The sequence below is a fragment of the Dermacentor silvarum genome, chromosome 6 (genome assembly GCF_013339745.2).
Source record: "Dermacentor silvarum isolate Dsil-2018 chromosome 6, BIME_Dsil_1.4, whole genome shotgun sequence".
Classification (NCBI taxonomy): Eukaryota; Metazoa; Arthropoda; class Arachnida; order Ixodida; family Ixodidae; genus Dermacentor; species Dermacentor silvarum.
This window is the reverse complement of record NC_051159.1, coordinates 134165021-134189983: the sequence shown is the minus strand read 5'-3', so window position 1 is coordinate 134189983 and position 24963 is coordinate 134165021. Positions and strand designations below refer to the sequence as shown.

At 44.3% G+C, this 24963-nt stretch overlaps 2 protein-coding genes across 3 annotated transcripts; one reads left to right on the top strand and one right to left on the bottom strand.

The window, feature by feature from the left end:
• Window positions 1-1006: 1006 nt before the first annotated feature.
• Window positions 1007-10170, bottom strand: LOC119456068 (protein TAPT1 homolog). Of its 2 annotated transcripts, none has more exons than XM_037717667.2 (6): window positions 9917-10170; window positions 7183-7574; window positions 3572-3710; window positions 2559-2656; window positions 1216-1366; window positions 1007-1147 (listed from the first exon to the last, which is right to left on the bottom strand). In XM_037717667.2, exons 1-6 carry the CDS (start codon window positions 10077-10079, stop codon window positions 1023-1025), a joined length of 1068 nt encoding a protein of 355 aa, XP_037573595.1. In that variant the 5' UTR covers window positions 10080-10170; the 3' UTR covers window positions 1007-1022. The 2 variants fall into 2 exon arrangements, with proteins under 2 accessions (XP_037573595.1, XP_049525481.1); XM_049669524.1 differs by having other exon boundaries at window positions 1009-1142.
• Window positions 10171-10440: 270 nt separating this feature from the next.
• LOC119456067 (deoxyuridine 5'-triphosphate nucleotidohydrolase) lies at window positions 10441-24465 on the top strand. Its single transcript, XM_037717666.2, has 6 exons — window positions 10441-10880; window positions 12087-12223; window positions 15836-15910; window positions 18204-18274; window positions 19111-19203; window positions 24269-24465. Exons 1-5 carry the CDS (start codon window positions 10624-10626, stop codon window positions 19162-19164), a joined length of 594 nt encoding a protein of 197 aa, XP_037573594.1. The 5' UTR covers window positions 10441-10623; the 3' UTR covers window positions 19165-19203; window positions 24269-24465.
• Window positions 24466-24963: the final 498 nt, after the last annotated feature.

Here is a 24963-nt window from a genome sequence, read left to right as displayed (position 1 = left end):
CACAGGCGAGCTGGTGATCGCTGGGAAACGGTATAGGCCTAGCTCGCTGGCCGTCTGATCCGGGGCCGACGGCCCTTGCGATCCGTCCACAGCTCGTAATAAATCACCTATATTCGTCAACACAATCAACATCTGCACATTTATGACGCTCATAACTGGCAGTACAATTAGTTTTGCCGACGGCGTTGGCAGCGATGAGAAAACACGTTAGCAAGGCGAGCCGCTTCGTAGAGACGATTGCTGCGGAGGCTGCGCTGACCGCTTGCGAGCCAAAATCACACCAACGATTAACCATATCGCACAACGTTTCATAACATGCACACTTTCGAGGTCACTTTACTCTAAGAGTTATCTCGTGTCAGAAACGATTAAGCCGATTTTTGTGCCGCCGTCTGCATCAAACGAGGCCAGCGTCTCGACCAGGGAAAAAAAAAAAAAAAAAAACGCACCGGGACGATCGGAGCGGGGAGAAACTTGCTCGCTGGCCCCGCCCCGACGGCAGTGCAAACTCGTGACGTAGCGTTTTCTCAGTTATTTACAATCCTTCCTTGATGTCAATGTCGCGAGGTGCGGCGCTTTGCGTGTGGCTACGCGCACATACTATGAAAATTGATTTTGAATATGTTCTAAGCTATATTCGCCACTGATATTTTGTAGACGATGTGTGTGTGTCCACTTAAATCGATCTCACGAGTTATCTCGACTTCAAAGTTTTGTGTCAGTACTCCTTTAAGGAAGGTGAGGCCCTTGACGTACACGTGATGCGATCTTCCGGCTCTGCATAGGAGAATGCAGGGAAAGAATTTCGCTTTGGGAGTCTAGACGGGGCAAGTAGAGAGAGCGTTTATGTTGGCAGTGAAGCTCACCTCCTGAAATCTTGGGTTCATAACATTTCAAATAATTCTATCTCTGCTATTAACGAGCCAATTACAAAATTTATTGCGGTAGAATGCTCTGTAGAGGGCATGTAACAACTTTAAGCGTATAACCAAAATTTGCTATGGGGCCTAGTGAGAGGCCCTTTAATGTGCACCCACCTGCCAAGAGATTGCATTGAAGCGTGTGACAAAGGCGTGCTTGACCCAGTCCACCAGCACCTCAGCGAGCAGCACCAGCAGGCAGTCGGCCAGCAGGCTCCAGAGCTGCTCTGCGGGGATGATGGTCTCAGGCTTGGGAGTCGCCACTGTACATGTTGCATGCTGCCACTATACTCACCCTGCCGCCAGCTGTACTCCCGCATGGTCTGCACAATGACCACCAACAGCAGCACCACGTAGTGAAACCGCTCGCGGACATCGCTGCACGCCATCTGGAACAGGTTGTTCTTGGCAAACTTCTTGAACACCATGCCCTTGAGCTCCACAAACTGCAATTGAAACACGCAAACAACAGCTCTCAGATCTCGGCTGTCTAAGGCACTCCAGCAGCCGCTTTTGTTGCAGTCGGACCTCAATATATAACAAAAATTGATATAACGAATCATTGGATTTAATGAAGAAAACCTAAAATTTGGTAGGCTGCGCTTTACTTGCATTGAGTATCCTACTGCTGTAACGAAACCAAAAATGCAAGATCTGAGACAACATCGGTTAAAGTGAAGAGAATAACTGTTCACTCAAGGGTTAAAAAGATGCCATATTTGGGTAGCAAGAATATCACAAACTTAGCAATATCAGCTTGAAAAGGAACATTCTGCACATGCAAACACAATTTGGCCAGTGGCTTGACATTGTTGGCCACAACTAGCAAGCCGACGTGCCGATACTGCACGATCACACCAATCGTACAGTTGCACATTAATGGTGATGCTCAGTATGTTGGTAATTTAGCATTTTCATGTGTCACATACAGTAGAATCTCAGTGATATGATCACACCCTGATACGAATTGTAAAAAGTCCCGGCACAAGTTCGTTAGCTTACACCGTCATAAATTTATAATGTTGTGAACCACTTTTTTTGCCGTGGCAGATGATACGAACAATTACGTCGTTGCGCAATCCTTGGCAGAGCTGGAGAGGAGGCCCCAGTGCGCCAGTAGTGCCAGACACTGGCTGCTGTCAGGCTGGCAGAGCAGCCTTGCCGATGCACGAGTCACATCCCTGTTGATCAATTTTCTTCCCGATTTCGAAGACAACACACTAAAGACGTGCAATTTTCTTAAATTCCACTCTGTATTTCACCGTGAGATAAAGAAAAGTCCTATGGTTGCAGAAAAAAAATGAATTAAAAAATCTGAAATATATTTAGTAAGTCGGCTATTTCATTGCCGTGTACCCCCTTAATTGGTGATATGAATTTTCGTGCCATCCCAAGAAATTTGTATCACTGAGATTCTATTGTACTGGCATGGCAAACCGCCTGCAGGATGTAAAAATTGACAGGAAAGCCTTTGCACTTTGCTGGAACGTTGGTGCCACACACTTGCACTTCTTTCGCACAGATCCAATCGCATATCAGCGTGTATGCTTAACCCAGATATCAGATATAATTAAGGTAGTTTCATTTCAGATGTGACTCTGTTACAATGAGGTTCAACATGTGGTGGTGGTGACATACGTTGTTGGACATCATGATGGTCAGCAGGGCCTTGTTCTGCGAGTTTATTGCGACACTCAGGGTGGTAGCCTGAAGCATCACTAACAGGCAGTGGAGCACTGCGATGTCCAGTCAAGGGCTTATGTTTGATAAGAGAATAGAATATTGTAAACACAACATTTACAAAATATAATGCTACACTAGGCAAAATGCCTGCCAATACACTGCCATATATCTTTAAACATTGCTTATGTACTTGCTTATAAGCGAGACTCGCAGGGGATTAATCAAATACATGTTGTAACTTAACAGTCTTAATAGGAGCATTCTGTTTAATTACTTAGGCCTCTTCCTATCTACAATTTTTATGGAAGTTATAAAAAAGCTGATCAGCGTATTTTTTTCTCTCTTTTGTCAGTTGTTAGTATGTGATAGTTTATTTCATTACTTACAGACACTATCAGTCCTGATTAGGGCCAAGATAAGAATGGCATTTCACAAGTAAAAACATTATTAGTATCAACAATAAACACTGTTGGCATAACAATTTAGCGTAAGTAGTACTCCACTAGCACTCACAAAGTGTTCCAAGTTGTGCTGCTAATTGCACTGGTTAGTTCACATTTGTGTAAGATTCAGCCCCCACTGATTTTTATTGTGAAAGGACACAGATTCAGACATGCAAAGCCATGACACTGACATTCATGCTCTAGTAAAATCTCATTCTAGTGTGGCAGTGTCCCAAATTAAGTAGCGTGCTGCGTGCACCCATCTAGTTTAGTTGGACCACATTAACTTTGACCACCCTGAGTTTCTTATGCAAACCTAAATCTAAACACATGCACACTTTTGTGTTCCGCCAGCATCAGAATGCAGCTGCTAAGAATCGCATTGATGATGCAGCAGCTGAATGCCACAGACACTACGCCATTGCTCTGACTTTGTCATTGCTCTGACTTTGCTCTGACTTTGTACCGATTATTTTGTTGTGGATAAGTCAAATACAGAGAATGATTTCAGCCTTAAAAGGATACAAACATAGGCCAGGGCTAGGGCCAAATGTGCCAACAGCCCCAGGCGCCGTCGCGCCCGCCGTGGCTCTGGTTCTGTGGCTGTCCACAGCAGGGCATCCAGGATGTCCTGGCCAAAGGATGAAAACAGCTTGTCTGCCACCTGCAACAATGGTCGCAGTCGGGAAACTACTAGGGTTTAAAGTCCCGAAGGCTATGAGAGATGCCTAGCGGGTAGCTCCGGTTAAATTTTGAGTACCCAGGGTGCTTTAAAAAAGTAGTGACACATATTTACAAAGTTATATAAGGTCGACCCCATGCTTCTAACATGAAAAAAGACCACACTTGGCCAGTATGATAGTTGGGAAAAACTTGTAAGATATTTTAATTTGACACTAAAGTTGTCTCAAAATGGAAGACCTCGCAGACGTTGTGCCCCTTCCGGTGGCAGTTGCCAGCCTGCTCCTCTCTTTCCCTTTCCTGTCGTGTATATATGTTTTCAAAACAAATAATAATAATAATTTTGACATTGTGACATCATGAAAGAGAGCTGAATTTACTGATATCGTGCATCAACAAGGCCAGGTACAATGATATCACTCTTAAAGAAATAAACAAGATACTAGTAGCTGAGTAGCTGCGTGCATTGCTTCTGGCTGCACTCATGAATCAATTACAGGAATGGAGTGAGCCAGTGATTTGTTACATCATGATGGATCCGCCTTCTTGGCACTGAAACGGAAACTGGTTCTTAGAAACGAGCATCATAGTAAAATATTTATGAAGCTCTGGCACTTGCCAGTATATATTCTAAGGTTTAGGCGGTTTGAATCTTGATGTAACGCAAAAAAATGACGAGTCGAGAATGTCATGTCAGCAGTAATTTAACATGGGCCTTTTTTGCATCCCGCCCCCGCCAGAATGTGGCCTCCTTAGCGACCGTGAATCAAACCCAAAACCTGGTGCACAGCAGCAGAATGCCATAGCCACTGAGCCAACATGACGGGTGGTTGCAGCCAGGTTACTCACGAGTACTGAGTAAAAAGTTTCAAACAGATGCTGTTATGCGACACTGGTGGAATACAGACAGGCAAGCAGTGAATGACTAAAACCTCTTTGCTGAGGAAAACAGTGCCCACAAAATGAAGAGGTAATCTAGATGTGGCAATAGCAGCAAGGAAGGTCAGTGGTCATTGAATTAAATTACATGACTTGCAGCAGAGAGCATCTGTATAGTTAAGGACTTTTGCATTATAGTGTTGTGTTGACTTGCAGTTTTCATGCCAGTTGCAGAAAATCCCGAAAGTGTCACAGCCACGAGGATCTGTTGATGTGCATGCATGGCTTATGCCAAAACAGAAACAGCATAGCACTGCACGTCCATGCTTAAGAAAGAAAGGAGAATGCATATAGCCAGCCGTGTTAATGAAAAAAGAATCTGCTCCATTCAGTCCCGATGTAAATAATTGGAAGAACAACATCCATCGGTGTGGTGTGATTGATAATGTACTTTTTTTTTTAATTCTTTATGGTTCAGATTTTTTGTCTGCATAGTCTTCATATTCCTTTACAGCAGCAAGATGTTTAGAATTAACTCTTTTACGGACAGGACATTAAATACTCGGAAATAAAATTTTTTTAATCTAAACATACAAAAACTTTTAGAATAAGCATAATCAACAAAAGAAAAAATATTTTGGGAGAAATTTTTCAACAATACGGGGGAACACCAGGTAGAAAACGTTGTGGGAACCCAAGCCACATATGGCTTCATTAGAAATTTGTAGACAGCTCTCGTCATATATGAACCCACAGGTGTACATTTCATTTGCTTTACTTCGTGCGTGTGATACCACTGCAGCTGGAGATGCTGCATCAGTCTGTCTCCTGTGTGCTTTCAAAAAACTTGAGGGGTGTGCCAAACTTCTTTCTCATCCTTTGTTGTTCTAAACAACAAATGGCACTTGCTGCCTGTCATTCAGTGTTGGCCAAAGACATTTGGCCAGAAACTTCATACTCAATACCAAAACTTGGCAAGAAAATACTTTTTCCTGGTATATTGCCTGTAGGCAAGACTCACCCACAGAGGGTTCATAAATTATAAGTTCATTGCAACATTTTCAGTGCGATAGATCATGAACTGGTTAATAACCAAATGTTTGATAAAACTTGGCGATATTTTACCATTCACCGCAAGTAAACTGCTGTTAGTAATTCCACATGATTCTCACTGAGAAGTTCTGAAAACAGCTAAATGGCAGTTCTTGGAGGTTAAACAAAACTAATCACTTTCATGAAATGACCTTGTTGAGACAAATCGACCTCAAAAATTTAGTGTGAGAACATGTAAGGATAACTTGCAGCACAAGACAACGGGACAAAAGGACAGACACACACAGACATACAGCAAGACCTTTGTAAACAAAAATTTGCGTGTCTCTTCTTTTGTCCTGGTGCTGTGCACTGCAAGTTATTGATGATGAATCAACTAGTCCGACAGTCTATTCCTGTAAGAAACAAGAATGTTTGAAGGCAATGCACTACAAGCCATGCTTACAGTTTAGGCGGGCTGACTGAACTGACTTATGGGTGGCTCCTGCTAAGACACGTGTTAGATTTCACCTGGTAATATTTGTATTAGAACTCTTATAGTTAAGGTAGCTTTATCAATACACAGAAACACGATATGAGGCAAGCTACTCTGAGCCTGAATGCCCAAAACAGGATGCTGCTATGCTTATCTGCATTGTACTGCCTGAACGAGGGCTGCCATCGTGGCTGCACATGCAGGAATTTTCCATCTGTACTGGCTAACACACAGTGTCATGGCTGACGAGTATCAAGGTTGTCACGCAGACACCCTTGGAACTGTAAGAACAAGTTATTTTAGCACAAACATACAAAACAATGAGAAATGCTTTAGCAGACCAGCATGCACTGAAACAGCGAAGGTCAACAGAGGCTGTAGAAAGACAAGCTCTCTGCTTTCCAGCTTGGCTGAGAGCCCTGAACATAGAGCCGCACTGTGATGGTCATGGAGATAAGTGAATACTTCAAAATAATGCCAGTTTTCAGTAGCCTACTAGAAGCACATTTCTTTGTATAAATCACTACACGAAGAATCTTTTGGTGCACACGTGCTTTGAGAACGTTGAGTAAAATGTACAATGGGGACCAATAAAAAAGGGAACCTATGGTTTGGTATTGCATTGTCAAATGTCCTTGTTCTTCCACTGAAATCAAGAAAGTACAACTGAGGCACAGAGGAGATCCTTCAACAGCTAAACATTATGTAAGAATTAGGCATTAGCAAGCAACAAGTAACCAAAGCTAGCAAAGCAATGGTTTTGGCTGGTTGGTTCATTTTACCTCTTAAAGCGGGCTGAAACGAGAGCACAACACGAGCAGTAACAGAAACATAGACGTACAGAAGGACAAAGTGCATCCTCCTGCAATGGAAGCGAACAGTAATCACGACCATACTTCTGTAGTAACTGTGGCTCGAGCGCTGTTCAGGTGTTTACTTTTATACAAATGCAACTTGTACATGTTGATGTACTGGTTCTTTACATGGCAGAGGATGGGTGCAGCTCTAGATATGTGAAGACGAGCAAAATGAAACTTGTAACACATGCCTCAAGCATGTTGAAAAAGATGTACAACTTGATGACAGACTGGCTCTTGACGATGTGGTACAGCATGGACGTATCCACCTGGGCAGCCAACAGCCAGGTGCCCAGTAGCACAAGGCCCTTGAGCAGGTCGCATGACTCAGCTGGCTGCAGGCGTCGTCGACCTACCAGCCGCGCCCCGAGCAGGCCAGCTGCCAGCGCAAAGCGCACCGGCAGCAGTGTCAGCACAGACAGGAAAGCATCTGCACATTGAAGGAATCCGTAGCCCACAAAGCGCTCCAACTCTCGAGGGATGCGGAAGAAGGCATAGAACTTCGCTCGACGCTTCTCGTAACGCTGCTCCTCCAGCTGATAGCCACGTCGCACCTCCCCGTGCAGGTATGACCACAGTGACCCTGCAAGAAGTTCCTTTACGGTAAAACAAAGCTGGCTTATCCTATGTAGATGTACAGTTGCCCGGAAAGAAGATTAACACAAGTGAACAATGACTAGAGCAGTAAAAGTTCCATTGTGGGGAGCTGCTACTCACGAGCATGCAGACAGCAGCAGTTTTGGGCCTTTCCCATTATGTACCATGGTTGGTGGCTGTTCCTAAGGCATGCACTTAAAATGCTGCTGCTATCAGCAAACATTGTTATGCTGTGTGGGACTGTGCATGTGGACTTTCTGGATCTTAGCGCAAGTGATTTCCTATGCTTGTACCCCATCATTACTGAAAAGTGGAAGCAGTCCAGAAATATTGCTGCCAACTTTTTTGTGAACTGCAGTGTTAAGCAGTAAAATTTTTCTGCAATGGTCATTAGTGCTTAACCTAATATTTTAATGAGATGACTGCACGTCAGCAGGGACGCCATGGATCATCATCAGCCTAATTTACTGTATTTATTAAAATATAGGCTGAACTTTCTTTTTTTTGAAAATGTTACTAAAATGAGCTATCGACCTACGTTTGTGACCAAAGAATCTCAACCTATATTCGTGAACAACGCTAGCCCGCAGTATAGCCAGTGTGGAGATTATCCAGACTGGCTTTAAGAAATGCTTGATATCTAATGTACTCAATGGCGCCGATGACGACATTGTTTGAGGTGACAAGGACGCCTGCGAAGCATCTGACGAGGTCGACTGCGAAGCATCGAACGAGGACAACTTCTCTGACACTTCCAACGAGTGTGCAGCTTGTGGCAACTAGTGAGATTTAGTAGAGGGCTTACAGTAAATAAAGGTCTACCATGTTCAAAGTTCTTAGTTTTCTAAAAGATATGGGTTGACCTATATTCTAATTAAAGCATTTTATTTCTTGACGAGTTCAATATATAGGGGTCGACCTATATTCTTGCTCAAGCTATTTTCAAGTAAATAAGTGTCTACTGCAGAAAAAAGGCCTCCCCCAGTGATCTTCCATTACCCGCGTCTTGCATCAGCTGAGCCCATCTTACACCGACAAATTACCCAATTTCCTCACACGACCTAGCCCCCTGCTGTCCTATACTGTGTTTCCCTTCCCTTGGCACTCATTTTGTTAATTCACTCTCAGTGCATATGGCATTCTGCTACGGAGCATGACGTCGTCGGTCTGACTGCTGACACTGGCAATTGACTTTTCCCTGAAATGCATGTGAAACTACTACTGTGGGCTGCTGCGAGTTCTAGCATTGCATTTCATGATGCGCACCAAATGAATTCAAACAGGACACAGACTATATTAATGAATGACATATAATTTCTTTCTTTTGATAAGAATGATTCAGCCCCACTATGGCGTGCCACATTATCAGATGGTGGTTATAGCACGCAAAACCCTATAATCTATAATCTAAGCTAGAATGATTCCGACACAAAATTTGATGTGCCATTCATTTCTCTATTGTCTAGCTTAGTGTGAAACTTGCTAAGGTCCTTAAAAAAGGAGCTAAGCAGATGATCTCCATCCAAATCTGCAAAACGGTAAGTGAGATGTGTTGCATGGTTGTATGCTGCACAGTGCCTAAAGCAAGTACCCCAGCACTTGTACACGGCAATGATCCGAGCATCAAAAATAATGCATGTTATGTGCGAAGAGTAATAATTTGAGTTCTGAATATATGGAAGTTCCTAGTCGCCAAGGTTCATATGCTCTCCTATGGCGGTATAACCGTTTTCATTATAAAAGAGAAACTATGCCGTCGTCACAGACGGCCCAATGATATTCCTACGGTTCTTTTGATGAACAGCAGACCGACTCCGCAGTAGCATAGATTCGGCGAAATAAGAAATAATTTCGGTACAAAATATCCAAGCGACAGTTTATGCAAACATCTGCAAGCGTGCACGTGCTAAGATCGTATGCGTGAGCTCAAATTGTTAGTTTCGTTTAGGATAGTGATAGTGTACTTTAAGGATGGCACGACAAGGCACTATAAAACGAGCCGACAGCGGTTTCAATGGTGCAGGTCAGCTGATTAGAAAAGGTGGAAGTGCAACCAACTACTTGTCATGGTGAAGTTTCCCATGCAGTAAATTAAAGTGAAAAGGCGGCCTCCACAAGCTCACGTGAACAAATCGGATAAGCGAACGCTGGAATTCCGATAGACCTTAAGGATCACCTGAATACAGCACTATGCTTCGATCATTCCTTCTCTAAAGCAGTGATTCCTTGCGCATAGTTCTTCCTTCTTCCTTGTTGTTCAAACTCGCATCCATTCAATGCCTACCGCCCACTTGCAAAACCAGCATGCATTGGAGTAGATAAACTCACGCTTTTTTGCCTTGCGCGACACATTTTTGCTCGGCCTTGTTTCGGGACAAGGCTTCACATCTTCTAGCTGAATGTCAGCGGAGACATCGGCGTCTCCACCACTTTGGAGCGGCTGCTGTGCTGCATTGATATCTTCGCTGAATGCGTGCGCCACATCCACCATGGTGACATTTTTCTCTAGCTCCTCACGACAGATTAAAAAAGGAACAAGTGAGCGAAACGCCAGCAAACATATTTAGGAGCGTTGGGCGCGATCAAAGAAGGCGAACGCCACTTGGGGGCAGGGCAATCGTCAGTTTAGCGCGCTAGCACGCTTGCTCCAAAGCATGCTCCAAGGAGATTCTGTACTTTCGCTCTACGTTCGTACGTATCGCAAAACTACTGGATAATGCATAACGCTCTCTTAAAAGTTGAGGCACAAATAAAGTAAACTGAATGCATGTCTACGTAGAAATATTTATTACAGCTTAATTTTAACGTTCATTATCCGAATGGCCACTGGCACTGCTGTTTTACAGCAAACGCTGATTTACAGTAGGATGTCATTAGCTGTGTTTTTTATTTAAAATTGAAAAAAAAAAGTTGACGAAACGACGCAACGCTAAAACGTGTGCTTTTCATCACAGTTGGTGACCACGGTTGGTGATTCCAGCATTTAAAGTACCATCGTCATCATACCTTTAATTTGGCGGGAAAAGCTTCACGTTATGCAGTTTACCCGCGCTTTTTTCCAGTGCCGACTGTTCCCGACAGGTTGCTGCAGTGTAGAACACATTTTCCTCTCGTACTGTAAAAGCCACAAGCTTGGGCGCGCCAGTGTTTTATTTGAGCGGTCGCTCCAGTACAGAGAGTCACATTCCACAATGCCCAGCGAACTCCCGAAGTTGAAATTTGTCCGGCTCACGGAGCACGCTCGCGCGCCGACGAGGGGCTCGGCCGCTGCTGCTGGCTTCGATCTGTACAGGTGAGGGACTAATAACTTCACCAGCTCCCGTAATTGTCTCTTGTGCATTTAAAAACAGAGTGTACTGCACGTGTGTAGCGGCGGACCTTTTAGCAGAACGCCAGACCCGCCTGATTAGCCACTGCATTACCTGTGATTGCGCGCGCCCATTGTTTTTGGCTGATATGGTGATAAGCTTTCTTGTTCACTAGTGGCTGTTGATCGCGCGTGCTGATAACGTACAAGGGTTTGATTTGCTCGGTTCTAGTCCTGTTTTTTTGATCGTCCATAGCTCGCGACCGGGGCCGATACATTGATAGCAAAGGCCGCTCGGACATTCGAAACGTTTTCCTTGCCTTGGAACAAGCAACAATCGTTCGAGAAAAAAAAAAAAAAAAAAAAAAAAGCCAGCTCGTGCGTGGGAGTTCTAGCAGTGCAGCTGCTGACTGAAAGCCAACGAGAATATCAACAAAAAGCGCATGTTAATGATTTTCGCAGTTGTGCCGATTGCGCGCTCTTCAAATTTCGAGAGAGACGCAAATGCTCGTCCATTCGTAGAAGCGACGAATTTAGACATCTTAATTCAGGATGAACAGCGAGCAACTTGAGTAGTATTTTCGTCTTTTGATCTATCATTGCCCGCAGCTCGTATTTCAAACTATGTTCGAACCTACATTTTCCGAGCTTTGGCAGCCAACGTTACAAGCCCATCGCGTGCACGCGAAGGTCGCCTCTTTGTTGCAGCCGTTGGACGGCGCTGTTACTATGAGCGATGGCCTTGAAGTGTAGCTGTCCCACTGGGCATATTTGTTTGAAATATTACTTAAAAAGTGTGCAATAGTATCTGTTGACACAGTGTCTTTCCTGGTGACTTAAGGTCACAGCAAGCCCCCTTGCACCATTGGTACACTGATACATAGGTGACTGGATTGTAGGAACGCTTGTGACTGCCAGTGAACGTTCCTCTGCAAGTGTGTTCACACTCACTGCATCTTAATTTTTCTCATCTTTCCCCCTCCCCAAGCAGGGTAGCCAACAGGACACGGCCTTGGTTCACCTCCCTGCCTTTCCTTTGTCTTTCTCTCTAATACATAGGGAACCGTGGGACACTACCATTCCTACCTTGCAATTTTTTCTTCTTTTTTGAGGTCGTAGGGAGTCATCCTCTACTTAGAAGTGCATATTAGTGTCCTGTGTACTCACAAGCTCTTTGCATTCGTTTTGCAGTGCATACGATTACCAGGTGCCTGCTGGTGGCCGCTGTGTCTGCCTCACTGACATACAAGTTGCTGTCCCCGAGGGCTGCTATGGACGTGTTGCACCACGCTCAGGCCTGGCTGCCAAGCATGGAATTGATGTGGGCGGTCAGTGCTTTTCTGTTTACTGACCGACAGTGCCCTCTTTTTCATGACCATGTCTGATGTACGGAAAGTTAACGAAAAATGTCACAACCACATTACTTTGGCAATGAGTGAAAGGTTGCTCAGCAATGCAGCACATAGGCTGCTGAATGTGCTAAAAGCACTGCGTTGCTGATGCACTTTGTTGACAGAGCCCTTTACATGTCATTTAAAGAAGCATTAAAAGCAAATAATAAGTCCATCTAAAGTTAAAGATGGTGCTCCAGAGTATCACTCTTACTGAGAACACAGCGTTTGGGGAAAAATGATGTAAATTTAGGACAGCATTGCTGCCGCTAATATGAAAATATGTTACTTGCTCCCATGTTCTGTAATGTCCCAATAGGTGAATTGTGGCCAACTACTGATGATACAAGAGCTACTTGCATTACATTTCAACACTAAATGAAATGCAGTTTGGCCATTGTAATCAAATTTGCTTACATACTTAAGTCACTGTTGCTGCCTTCTCACACCTTGGCTGTGCTCTTTGCTGGAGAAAGGCAGGCTTTCTGTACGGGGAGCATTTAGTTATCGTAACAGGCAGTAGTGCACAGCAGAGTATGATTTCCGTTGCACCTTAGGATTCCAAGGATGAGCGAATTGTGAGCGGTTTGAACTGCAAATAAAAAATAAGTAGCTCCATTCACTTGTGATTTTCTCGGTGACTATGTCATGGCATAAAACGAATGTTGCAATTGGTTCCAGAAGCATAACCTAACAACCTAGACTGATTCACACGGTGTCTGCCATCAGGGAAAACCTGGAATTCTGAGGGAAATAGTATGGGGGGGGGGGGGGGTCCTTGAAAATTCAGGGGGAAAAAAAAGAATTTTTACCTCGGCTGCTTTGAATCAAGGAAATTGGTACCTACAGTGGTTGTGGTGAACATCGCGGCATGGCAGAAGAAAGTGTTGGTTTCAACCGAACATTCACTATTTGCAAATACGGTGCCTTACTGGTTTTGTGGGTGTGAGCCTGGTTGGGGGGGGGGGGGTGGTTGGAACATGCATGAAACACATCATTTAGTCGGATTTGTTAGGGCATTCCAGCTGACTGATAGCTTACTGGTGGTACATAGTTCAATATTATGGGCTGGCAGTAATTTGGCAAGCTTTAAACCATGCACCATTTCTTTATTGCGTCTAAACTTGCAGTGTCATAGACTTCCAGGGAAATTTCATTAAAATATTCAGGAAGAACCTGGAACAGACAGGGAATCCGAAAATGCCAACATATTGTTACGTGGAAGCATAACTGAGGCAAGATGCATCGGCTTGCTCTAGACGACGGCACTCTTTGATGACACTGTCAACGGTGGTCACGGTGAGGATGAGCAGATTGAATGCGTCGTTTGCAATACCCTTCAAAATGTGGGCAATCTTGTCAGCCTCGGACATCTTCTGGTCAGCTTGTAAACACAATGCCACTATGTCCAGTATGCACAAGTAAAGTTCAGTTGACGTCTTGGTACATACCACCAGTTGTTTCTTGGTGGCAAGCTGTTGACCAAACAGGTTGCAGAAAAGGTCGCGGAGCTGCTGCTTAAATGTGTCCCAGCTGTTGATATCGTCCTCGTGGGTCCGAAACTAGACGCAAGGGGTTCCACCGAGGTAAAATATGATGTTGGCCAGCATTATAGTTGGATCCCAGCCATTCTGTTTGCTGACATGCTGGGGCTATGTGAGGGCGATAAACTGGGTGGTGGTTGCAAGTGTAGCTGGCGGCGACGTGTCAACATGGCTTGGTGGTAGATTCGAGGTGGCGTCCGTTGTGAAGCTCCGTCGTCAGACGAAGTATCCCCGCACCTCCACCACATAAATGTTACGGGGAAGCGCAGTAGGTAAACTATTTACACGGTGTATTTACAAGGAGTAGCAAGCACTGGCCAACATGGAACCCAGCCAACATCAAAACAAGGCACGTCGTCGTCCTCAGATCAGCCAGCGACTGCTTATGGGTACGTCCCACTAAATACAAGTGTCTACATCATCGTCTTCGAATAGCAATTAACAATATAGTAGACACCCTGGATTCAGCATTCACCCTTTAAAGGGGTCCTGAAACACTTTTTGAACATAGTAAGAAAATGCTGCCCGTCTGGCATCTGTAAAAATGTGAGCCAAAGATCACTGCACTGCATGCAACAGAGCATTTACAATCTACTGTCAAACACGGTGAAAAATTGCTTGCTTTCACTTCTACAACATCGTCATGCAGCATCAACGAAAGCAGCTGGCCCACCAACGCTATTGGCTGATTTCATGATTGCGAGAGCATTCTCAGTAATACGGAATTGCTAATTTTGAGTTAAATAAGTGAAAAATATATATGGCTGCGATCTCAAAAAGACAGGAAAATTATTTGATCCCTGCACTGCGCGTTGTTGCATCTGCTGTGTGTGGCCTCAGAGATGGCTACGGCATGCTGCGTAGTGTAGTTTACTGTGGCCGCCACAGGGTGGTGCGATGAGCTTTTTTGCCGCCACGACACTCAACTTTTGGCCAGGGCATTGCCCTCTTGGCCCACTGTGTAGCTTCCAGCACACTAGCGGAGACGAAAGGAGAGAGAGAAAGCCAGGTATCAGTGTGAAAACTCTGCACATAATTGAAGGATTAGAAATTTTTTTGCGGCATAAGATTCGTGAGATGACATCCTTTAATAGTGAGGCCACCTTATGATTAGTTAGAAAAGTGTTTCAACTGCACATTTAACAATTTTTTGTATTTGTTTACCTACATGCTCGGCACAAGAATTCAAGTTGTTATGATGTACTATTCCTGTTGTAGGAAGAGGCGGTGTGGTGTGTGGGTGAAGGTTTGTACTGGGGGAATAAATAATGCTTGTCGTATATCATTGTGAAATTCATTGGAATCTTGAAGATGGATACCTTTGTGAACAAGGGTAGAACCTCAAATTTTGGCTCCAAGGGTGCCATAATTTCAACTTGTGAAGTGGTCTTTGTCAGTTCAGTTAAAGAAGTCTAAAAAAAAGAACACAGAGAGAAAGAAACTATGCATTACAAACAAAAACAATGAGAATAAGACATGTACACTGTATTAAAGAGGGCTACTGCAATTTTCCAGAAGTTTTCATTGCCAAGACGAATGATGCTGGAGTGCCTTCATGGGTGATGTTCTCAGGCAATTGCTGAAATTTGTTCTCTATATAGAAGAAAGGCTTGTTTCAGGCCTTGTGAAAGCCTTCTTCATAGACGTGAAAGACACATTAATCATTGTAATATTTCATTACAATTCACTTTGCACGAAGCATATCTTATATTGGTCCCTCCATTTCATCTTGTGTGCTGTATTGTCCAAGATGTAGTGCCTAAATGGTTGAAACTTGTGCTCTGGTGTAGTCAAGCCAGTAATGGTAGTGTTTGACAGTTTATTTGTAATTCAAGAAAGATGCAAGTGTCGCAGTTCATACTGGGAAGTGTGGAAACACTAGGAAACAAAGTATGGTTTTGTTCCAAGTTCTCAGCTAACACACACGTGGAAAGCTACAACAGCAGTATTAGTTGAAATGCTACCAGTATTGACTTATTAAATGCATCTGTTGTCTCTGGTGCAGCTGGCGTAGTGGATGCAGACTACCGGGGCAACCTGGGCGTGATGCTCTTCAACCTTGGCAACACCGACTTCACAGGTAGGCACTGGGGTGTTCTCTGGAAGCAGAATGGGCCTATTCCACTTCACACTTGTATGCAAGAGCTCTGGGTCACACTTTAATGACAGATCACTTAGATGATCATGGCGTGCTCATGGCAGTGCTTAAATCTAATTATACTTAAAAGGAGATGCTGATGTGTGGAGACACCACCTTCAAATTCCGACACTACCTTCTTGTGATGTCATAAATTTGGTCAAAATCTAGCCGTGGCTAGTTGATCTTACATAAAAATAGGTTAGATTGCATTCTAGTGTAAAAGAATCTTGGCCCTGGCAACTCGTAACTTTCTTTTGTTTTTAATGGAAAGGACCCAAATATATGCTAAAAATGCATCTCAATTAAGAATTTCACGGTGATGTCATCTGTGCTGTAGTCTGGGTACAAAATTCTAAAATAAATGTTAGCCATCATGCTCGCTGCAGGAAAGCCATCTTTTTCCACTGAGCGAAGGCTCTGCGAGCTCTGATAGAGAACTCTACCAGTCTAACCTGACATGTTAACCTACAGTTAAACCTTGAAATAACGAAGTCTGTAAAATTGGCACTTTGCTATATCGAAATTCAACCTTTTTGCAAATAAGTACAGTCGCCCGCGCTTGATCACGTTACTTTACAGGGGCACTGCTATAACATGCAGTTTGTGCATAAAAGCACCATAAATATGTACTATATTACATTTTATCAGTGAAGGTATCTAAATAAACAAAGCCTAATTTTGCTTACAGGTCACGTGAGCGTGCCGACTAATATCTTCCGTTGCAAGCTGTTTACCCCTGTCAACCATCGCCACGACAGTGTGTTTCCATGTCACTGAAGTGCAGTGGCAGCTTCATTCAAATTGGGATCAGAGAAATTTACCACCATTCAGGACAGTTCCAAAATGTCTGTGATGGTGATAATCCTAGTTTTAGGGGCGAAGCTCCTTAGGGTCGAGCCTTGTCCCTCGTCGCGCCGTCCTAGCCACGCTAGTACTCGCCGCTCCCGCTAGAGGCGCAGCTGTGCTCTCTTTCTCTCTCGTTCCCGACGCGCGCTCTCTCTCTCTCGTCCGTAGCTAGGGGCGCTGCGGTGCACAAGGGCGTTCGTTCCCGTCGCGCGCTCTTTTTCTCTCTCGTCCGTAGCTCTGGTTTACCCGAATGATCCCCCGGTGCTTCGCCCACTCATCATCATTCACGTCGTGGATATGCGGTGTTTTAAATGCAGAGCATTTCTTTAACTCACATGTAGCGTGCGCCGTCCGTCCGCAACAGCTCGAGCACAGGTGCGCCCTCTCCCCCACTCCTCCTCTCCCGCATCACGCTTGCAGCACATGTGCAGCGCGCGAAGCTTCTTAGTTGAGTCGCGCTCTGCCGCTGCAAGCACCGTAGCAACAGCAGGTGCTGGCATGCTAGCGCGCCCTCTCTCCACCCCCTCTCCCTCTAACGCGCGCGCTAGGAATATAAAGCGGGTTGGCGCGGGCTCCACTTGTCAACTCCTGCGCTCTCTTCTCTTGCGTTCGTCGGGGGTCGCAGTTGATAAGCGATGGAAGCAAGACCTTCAACTAGTACCTCGACGCAATCCAACATCAGCGCCGAAGCACCAGTTCAAGACATCGTACCATCGTCTTCGTTGACGGCGGCAGAAGACAAGGCGGCGAGGCGGCGCGCTGCCGACGCCGAACTTCGTGAACGAGAAACCGCGGCAAGGCGTCAACGTCGACAAGCGGATCCCGAGCAGCAACAGAGAAGCAATAATAATATAATCGAATATAATAATAAGAATCGCAGTGATGCCAATAAAATAATAACAACTTTACGTTACCTACTTACGATTCTCTCTTCTCTCTCAACCCAGACCACCACCACCACCACCGCCACACCAACACCACGGAACCCCACTATGCTCTGCATTTACACGTGTCCCTCGCGCGGGGGCATGCGACGGAGCTTTTTTTTTTTTTAATCAGCAGTGATTTGCCTTAAAAATTTTGCCCTTCCATATGCAAGGTATTCGGAATTGAGCTTGTGCAATTCTGACAGCAATAAGTTATTACTGAGCCCATTTGGTCCTTGCACGAGTGCACTGGTTCCCAAATGTAGATGCAATCGTTTGTGCCAGTGTGCAAGCTCTGCTACTGATTAGAGGAAGGCCACTATTACTAGAAAAAGTTGGTGCAACTTCTTAATTGCAATGCTATAAGTAGAAATATTGAAATGTTGCTTTTTCTTTAAAAATTTTACAAAAACATTATTGGATGATACAATTTACTTTAGCATGGCGCTCTCTCTTTGTAGTTGCTCGGGGGGATCGCATTGCACAGTTCATCTGCGAGCGCATCACATACCCTGAGCTTGTCGAGTGTAAGGTGAGTTGATCGTCCATATGGATGGCTTGTTTCTTGCAACACCTGCAAAGGCTGTGTTGTGTAAGGCTGCACAATGACTGAGTTTGCATATGGTTAATGCAAGCACTGGTGTAGAGGAGCATTTATTTGTGTAGGTTTTCTTTCAACATCTCAATATCTGTAGTGAAAGTTGTCACCAGACGTACTAATTTGTACAAGTGAGCAGCATAAGGCAACAAGGGTTATCTGAGGCCATTTCCCTGTACGATACTATCCTTTTTTTATTAGTGTTGCGCAGCCTAGGAAAATTTTGTCAGTCATGTACCCTATGCGTTACATTTCTTGCAACTCTTTCTAGTGCCCTCTGTGTACCTACATTTCTGCTCGCCATTGCTTTTATGGCCATTTGAACTGTGTACATTTTAAATACAAAATTGTTCCTTCTTTTTTGCACTGCTTTACAGTCGTGTTCCAACTAGTCCCTGAAAAATTTTCTAAATCGTATTTTGCCCCACCTCCTGCCTTTTCAGTTTTATTGCTAGCAGTGTGGTTCATATCTGTTCTGCTCTGGATGAAGGAGCAGATGAAAATTGTTTTGCACTGAACAGGCATTTTTGCTTCACACAGTGCTGATTTGAAACAGTTTATAACCAGAAACAGGTGTAAGTTGAGCAATATTGGCAGTTGTTTGTTGTGTGTGATGTGTAGCTGCCAAAGGTTGTGCAGGTCTCACCAAAATGTTTTATCATGTCTAGCCACTTCTAAGGAACACTGGCTAGCATTGTATCTTATTGGTACATTTGAATACAATGCTGCATCATAACGTTTCATGTGCCGTTGGCTTCTGTTCCTTCCAGAGCCTGGATGAGACGGAGCGAGGCGAAGGTGGTTTCGGCTCAACAGGCCTTTGAAAAGGCTGGTATGAAAGGCCATCGAAGCACCAAATAATGGTACCAGTGCTTTTTTGAGTTACCGGGCCAACTCTGCATGTTGATAAGTGAAAACAAATCTGCCGTATCACCATCATGCCTTGTTTGCATTGTGTTGTCAATGGACAGATGCCCATCACTGGGGTGATGGACATTCTGGCTGCTGACTTAACCAATTACCATTTGCTGAAAGTGGTTGATCCAGAACACAGCCTTGGGTTCGTGTACTCAAGACCATTGGCTAAACTTTTTGTTCTGGCACCTATAAATTTTTTTGGCTCTGTTTAGTGTCCCATCTCAGCCCAACCCTCTTGAGGGCCAATGATGCTATACTACTACTTTAGGTGCAGCCACAGCCCCTCCGAGCAAAACTATGCACTCCCTTGTCAAAACAGGAATTGGCTGCCTCGGCACATTAATTGATCGTTATCTTCCCATTGAATCTCACAATTAACATCACTGCTGCTTAAATCTAATTAGTGAATTCTATTGGGTGAACAGGAGAGAGAGAGAAAAACAGGGAGGTTAACTAGATGCATGTCTGGTTTGCTAATCTAATTCTAATCGTGTCCTGCGTTTACGTCAATTTCTTGATTACTAAGTCTCTGTTCGTGATAATGTTGACGCCTTAGAGATTCTCGAGCACTAATCTATCACTTTAGCTTGACTTAATATTTGCCTTTAGTGTCCCTTTAAGGGACAGAAAGAGAGAACACTGAGGGTGCATCCATCCGGAAGCGCACATAGAAACTACAGTCGCTCGCCAAGCTCTGTTGACTTCAAGGACTGCAGCAGGGCATGTGTCCCTTTTTGAGCTTGCTATGCCTGTGGCCACGGTCCAAGGACCTTTGTCATCGGGAATGATCTTGAGTCCAGGTCATCTAACACAGTATGGAGATGAAGCCGATTGTCATCATGGCAGGTGCAGATGCAGAGATGTTCTGTCGACTCCTCACACCCACAACTGCCATATGAAGGTGCTACACCCATCCCAATGAAGGATGTATGTGAATGCCACACCCAGCCACAAGCGACACAATAATGTTGCATAGCAGCAGGAGAGGCCTTATGGTAGCTGCAGCTTAAATTAAGGATCTAGGATTTGCAGGCAACAGCTCGAGAGACTGAGGGAGGTCAGTCAGCAAGCCTGGCACTATGGGCCAAAGATCTCGAGGTGAACAAGGTTACCTAGCTTAAGGTACCTAGTTGCTGCTGCAATTAGTAGAAGTACAAGCTTTTGCAAGGACACTCAAGTACTCAAGTATATGTTTCTGTTCACTCATTAGAGTTGACTTTTTGTTAATTGGCACCAATAATTATGACCATAGTGGTAAAGTGCAGAGCCAACTAAAGAAGAGAAGAATGCAGTTGAAGCTTGGTAATTTGACTTCACAGAGCTGGAAGAAATGTCTGAATTACCCACGTCACCAGCACTTTCAAGCAGTGGAGATGCAACAAGAGGTCAACTTGACAGCCTGAAGTCGGCTGAGGTTATGCGTGTGTTGGCTTTGGTTCTTTTGATTAAGACTTAAGCAAACAGAGAAGTTAACAGCCATCGCTGAAGTTAAAGTGGCAGAAAACTGCATACGAAACACAAAAGGTTGTAGGTCTGGAACCAGCAAGTGGCATTATGCTTTTTTATGTATTTTTTCTTTGCTTTTCCTTTACAGTGTTATGTGCAGATGTCGAATTAGTAGTCCCTTTGAAATACATTTATACCGGGTGCACGAGGTACTTGAGAACACAATATCTGCTTCAGGCAGAGAAGAATATCTCCAGCAAAAATATACATACTTTCACCAAACTTTGGCAAATACTTCTCTTACTGGTTATTTCCACAATTGCTCAATGAATCCGCAACAATAAACAATTCAATTTGGCTTCGGAAACAGCTGCATGCACGGATCAGGTGGTCCTTGGAGATGTTGGCCATTGAGTCCGCAATGACGGCCTTCAGAGAGTCTTTTGTATTATGTGGCTGTTTGTTGGCCTCTTTCTCAACGACGCCTCAGACATATTAGTCGAGCGGATTTAAATCTGGAGAACTAGGAGGCCACAAGTTGGGAGTGACGTGGTCGTAGACGTCAGCCAGCCACTCCTGGGTGACGCAGGCGGTGTGGGTGGGAGTCGAATCTTGCTGAAAGACATAAGGTCTTCCTTTCGAAACACTCTCTATCCAGGGCTTTATAATGGTGGCAAGCATTTCCACGTACGCAGCAGCATTGACGCCGAGTCCTTCTGCAAGAAAAGTGTGGCAGCATGACATCACCCTCGTTGACGACGGACATTTTGTGTGCATCACTGTAGGCACCTCATCAGCGCTTGCGCAAAGCCACCTGTCGTTACGGCGCTTAACTTTTGGTCTTTGTCAAAGCTCGTTTCATCTGAAAAAAAAAAACAAAAACAAAAAAAAAACACACACAGCATTCCAGGCTCCTCAGGTCTCTTCAGCTTGCTTAGCAAGCACTTGGACAGCAGGCGATTCTTCCAAGTTTTATCGGACATAAATTGCCCCCTCCTCGTGACATAGGAATGCTACCTCAAGTGCTCATGCACAGCGAGCCTGACAGTCGACTCTGCAACTTGGAGATCCTTTGCAATGGCCCGCATTGACTTCCCTGGGTCGTCACTCACGGTGACTTGCAGCCACCGGAGAATGTCAGGGGTTCTGACGACGTCTGACCGCTGACTGTGCTTTTTCCTTTTTGCCACAGATGCCATGTCACTGCCAGAACACATCAGTTCTGTCAGCACCTTGTAAACGAAAGACTTTGCTATATTCAGAAAGGTGGCAAATTTCAAATTGCAGCGGTGTGCGGCCAGGGCGACGAGGATTGCATGCCGTTTCATTTCCTGCGTCAACCTGTACGCTTCCATCTTTGAACAAACTGCGCAGTATGAATGGTAAGGGGTCAAACACCAAGAAGCCGCAAGCCTAGATAGATATGATGGGCCTGCTGGTGTCTATGGCGATAACGAATAGTGTTCTCAAATACCTTGCGCACCCGGTAGATTCTCCTGTGATATCCTTGACTTGTGTGATCGTTGGTTTTTGTAAACATTTACATACTTGCATCCTCTTCAGTAAGTCAATTTGTGTTGCACTGTAGTCTTCCACTCATGTTGCACTTTTTCTAAACTGTGTTACCATGTTGTCTTACACAAGGTCTAAATTTTTTAAACTGGTATTTGATCAGGTTATTTCAACTACTGTTTATTTAGGAAAACAAGACGTGCATAGTAACAGAGAGAATAATATAGTGTTATTTAAATGATAGCTCGAGGTTTATTTGGGGAAGTTGGTAGGAGAAAGGTGCATTGGGTTTTAACTATGTATGCCTCACTATGGAAGCTTGAAATGCGATGCCCTGTAGCGAGTTAAGTTCTTGTCTCTTTAATATCAGCTCGTGGCAGGGCCCCTTCCTTGCAAGATGTCGTTGCTTTAGGCCGCTACTTGTCCCAGAGCACGGTGTAAGAAGATAGGTGTTCCGACGGCGCGCCCGCGCTGGGGCGAGAGAGCGGCCACTTCGTGTGACCGGAAGTTAGCGCCGCCGCTAGGGGCAGCACGTGTTCAGGAGGCCTTGGAGAAGCGGCACAACAGTGGATAATTTACGACCTCCGTCAGCATTTAAACACCCATACCCAAAGATATGCAATTTTTCGTTATTTAGACGCCAAATCCTGAGCAGGTAGAAGGTTTCATGCCACTTACAGTCAAAATACCGTCATTTCGAACACAAGAGAGACGCGTCGTCTGCTCGAGCAGACTGCGCTTACCGCTGCTTGCCGCGTCGGAGTCAATCGGAATGTCGGCAGAAATATAAAGCGACGTTCCTCCAACCAAGTAGAGTCGTTTTAAGCAGGCGAACGACATATATTCATCGAAATAAAGCACTTCTGCTGCGCGTGCCCATAAAAGCACCAGCAAAGCGAGCGAAAAAGTGGCTCCCAGAACAGGTGCTGCTCCTTGTGGCAGCGGCGTGCGTAGAGTCACACTAAGTGGCCGCGCCTTGCGCCGCCGTCGGATCACCTGCCTTTTTTACACCGTGTCCCAGAGTGTCCTTTGGGCTGAACAATCCCATGAAAGGTGATGCACATTTGGAGTTAGTTGCCCATTTTACTTGCGGGGGTGACTGCGAGCGGTTGGCGTCAGTGTGTTGTCACTACTTTCATAAGGCGACGATGGCATCCGTCATGGTGCATCCTGCTCTGGTCTTGGTTAAAAGAACTCATGCCCCTCAGGATAGCCCTCTGGGAAGAGGGTTGGCAACATGCAGAATCTTTTCGACTCATGATCCAAATTGCCGTAGTTTCCTACAGAAATTACTAGAGGGAGTGCTGGCGCTGCAATGGTTCAACTATACCATGGCTATGATGGGCAGTACGTGGATTTTGTCTAATCTTCCTGCTCATGGCTTGAGATGTTCCTGTGGTGCTATCGTGTTTTGTATTTTTGTCTTTCTAAATTTCCAAGCAATAATATTTTTCCAAATGCATAAGGCAGTAAATTTCTGCTCACATGCAAAATAATTGCGAACGGTTGAGTTTATAATGCAATGCTTTACGGAAAGTGATCAATTTTCAATATCACAAAGCTGTTTAAATACAGAAGGACGAAGCTTTGGCAAATTCATGTAACATACTACTCGTTGTTATGCTGGCTGAACTGCCATACTTGCAGCTGTCGTCGATATTAGTGGCAGAGCTCCCTCTAGTAATTTTTATAAAAGAACTCTATGCAAAAAACTGTTCGCGTGAAGGATTGCCATCAGGCAGCGTTCCAACAGAAACATAATCTCCAGGTGATGTTTACATGTGAATATGGAAACTTAATGTCTTGACATAGGGCAAGGGGAAGTAAAAAGAAATAAAGGCTCTACACAATGCACTGACTCGTTCACAGACATTAATTTGAACAGATATAGCAAGTGTTACACAGTATCGATGTGATATGCATCCCAACTCATTTCTTATGTGCTTCTCTGTGGCAGTGTTCGTACTGTACCTTCAATTAGGCCGTAAATGGTATTTTGAAATGCTGACAGCAGTCATCTTATGTACCATTGACTTTTTTATTCGTTTGCAGATTCCGTTGTATGTTGCTGGAAAATGTTACAAGGAATCTCAACCAAGTGTTCCTGAATGGTCTTGTTGACCCCTTTTATTCAGCATTTAACAATGCCTCTAGAAAAAAAAGTGCTTTTTTTTTTGTTGCATTTAGAAGGCTATGAAGAGTGTTGCTTGTTAAGCACTATGTGATGAAATAAATGGATGTTATGCGAATTGTATTGAGCTTGACTGTGTTTTGCAAGAGAAAGATTCTCGCTGTCATTTAAGGGGCTTGCTTCTAAAACATTTTATCTGTAGATACAAGTTCATCAAATTTGCACACCTTAATTTCTCACGTATTTATTTATCTACTAAGTCATGTAGTTCTTTTATTATATATAATTTCATACTTTGTTACTGTAAATAGTATTGGAATATCAAATGATCCGAAATTTACAGCATAAAAAAGGCAATGAGGAGAATCATAGACAAAGTTATAGATGACAATCATTTGGTACCAAGCTATTTGTCTCGTGCTCCATGAAACCTAATCTTTCTGAAAAGCAAACTATAGTGATATTGGTCATCACAATTGGAGTTCCGAGAAAAAAATAGTACACTTCTCTGGGAATGACACAGCACTGACAGAGATTACGACATTTATCATGTCATGTTTAATTTGTCGTGTTTAATGCTCTAGTTCCTCGGATGGTGTTCTAAGGATATGCAAGG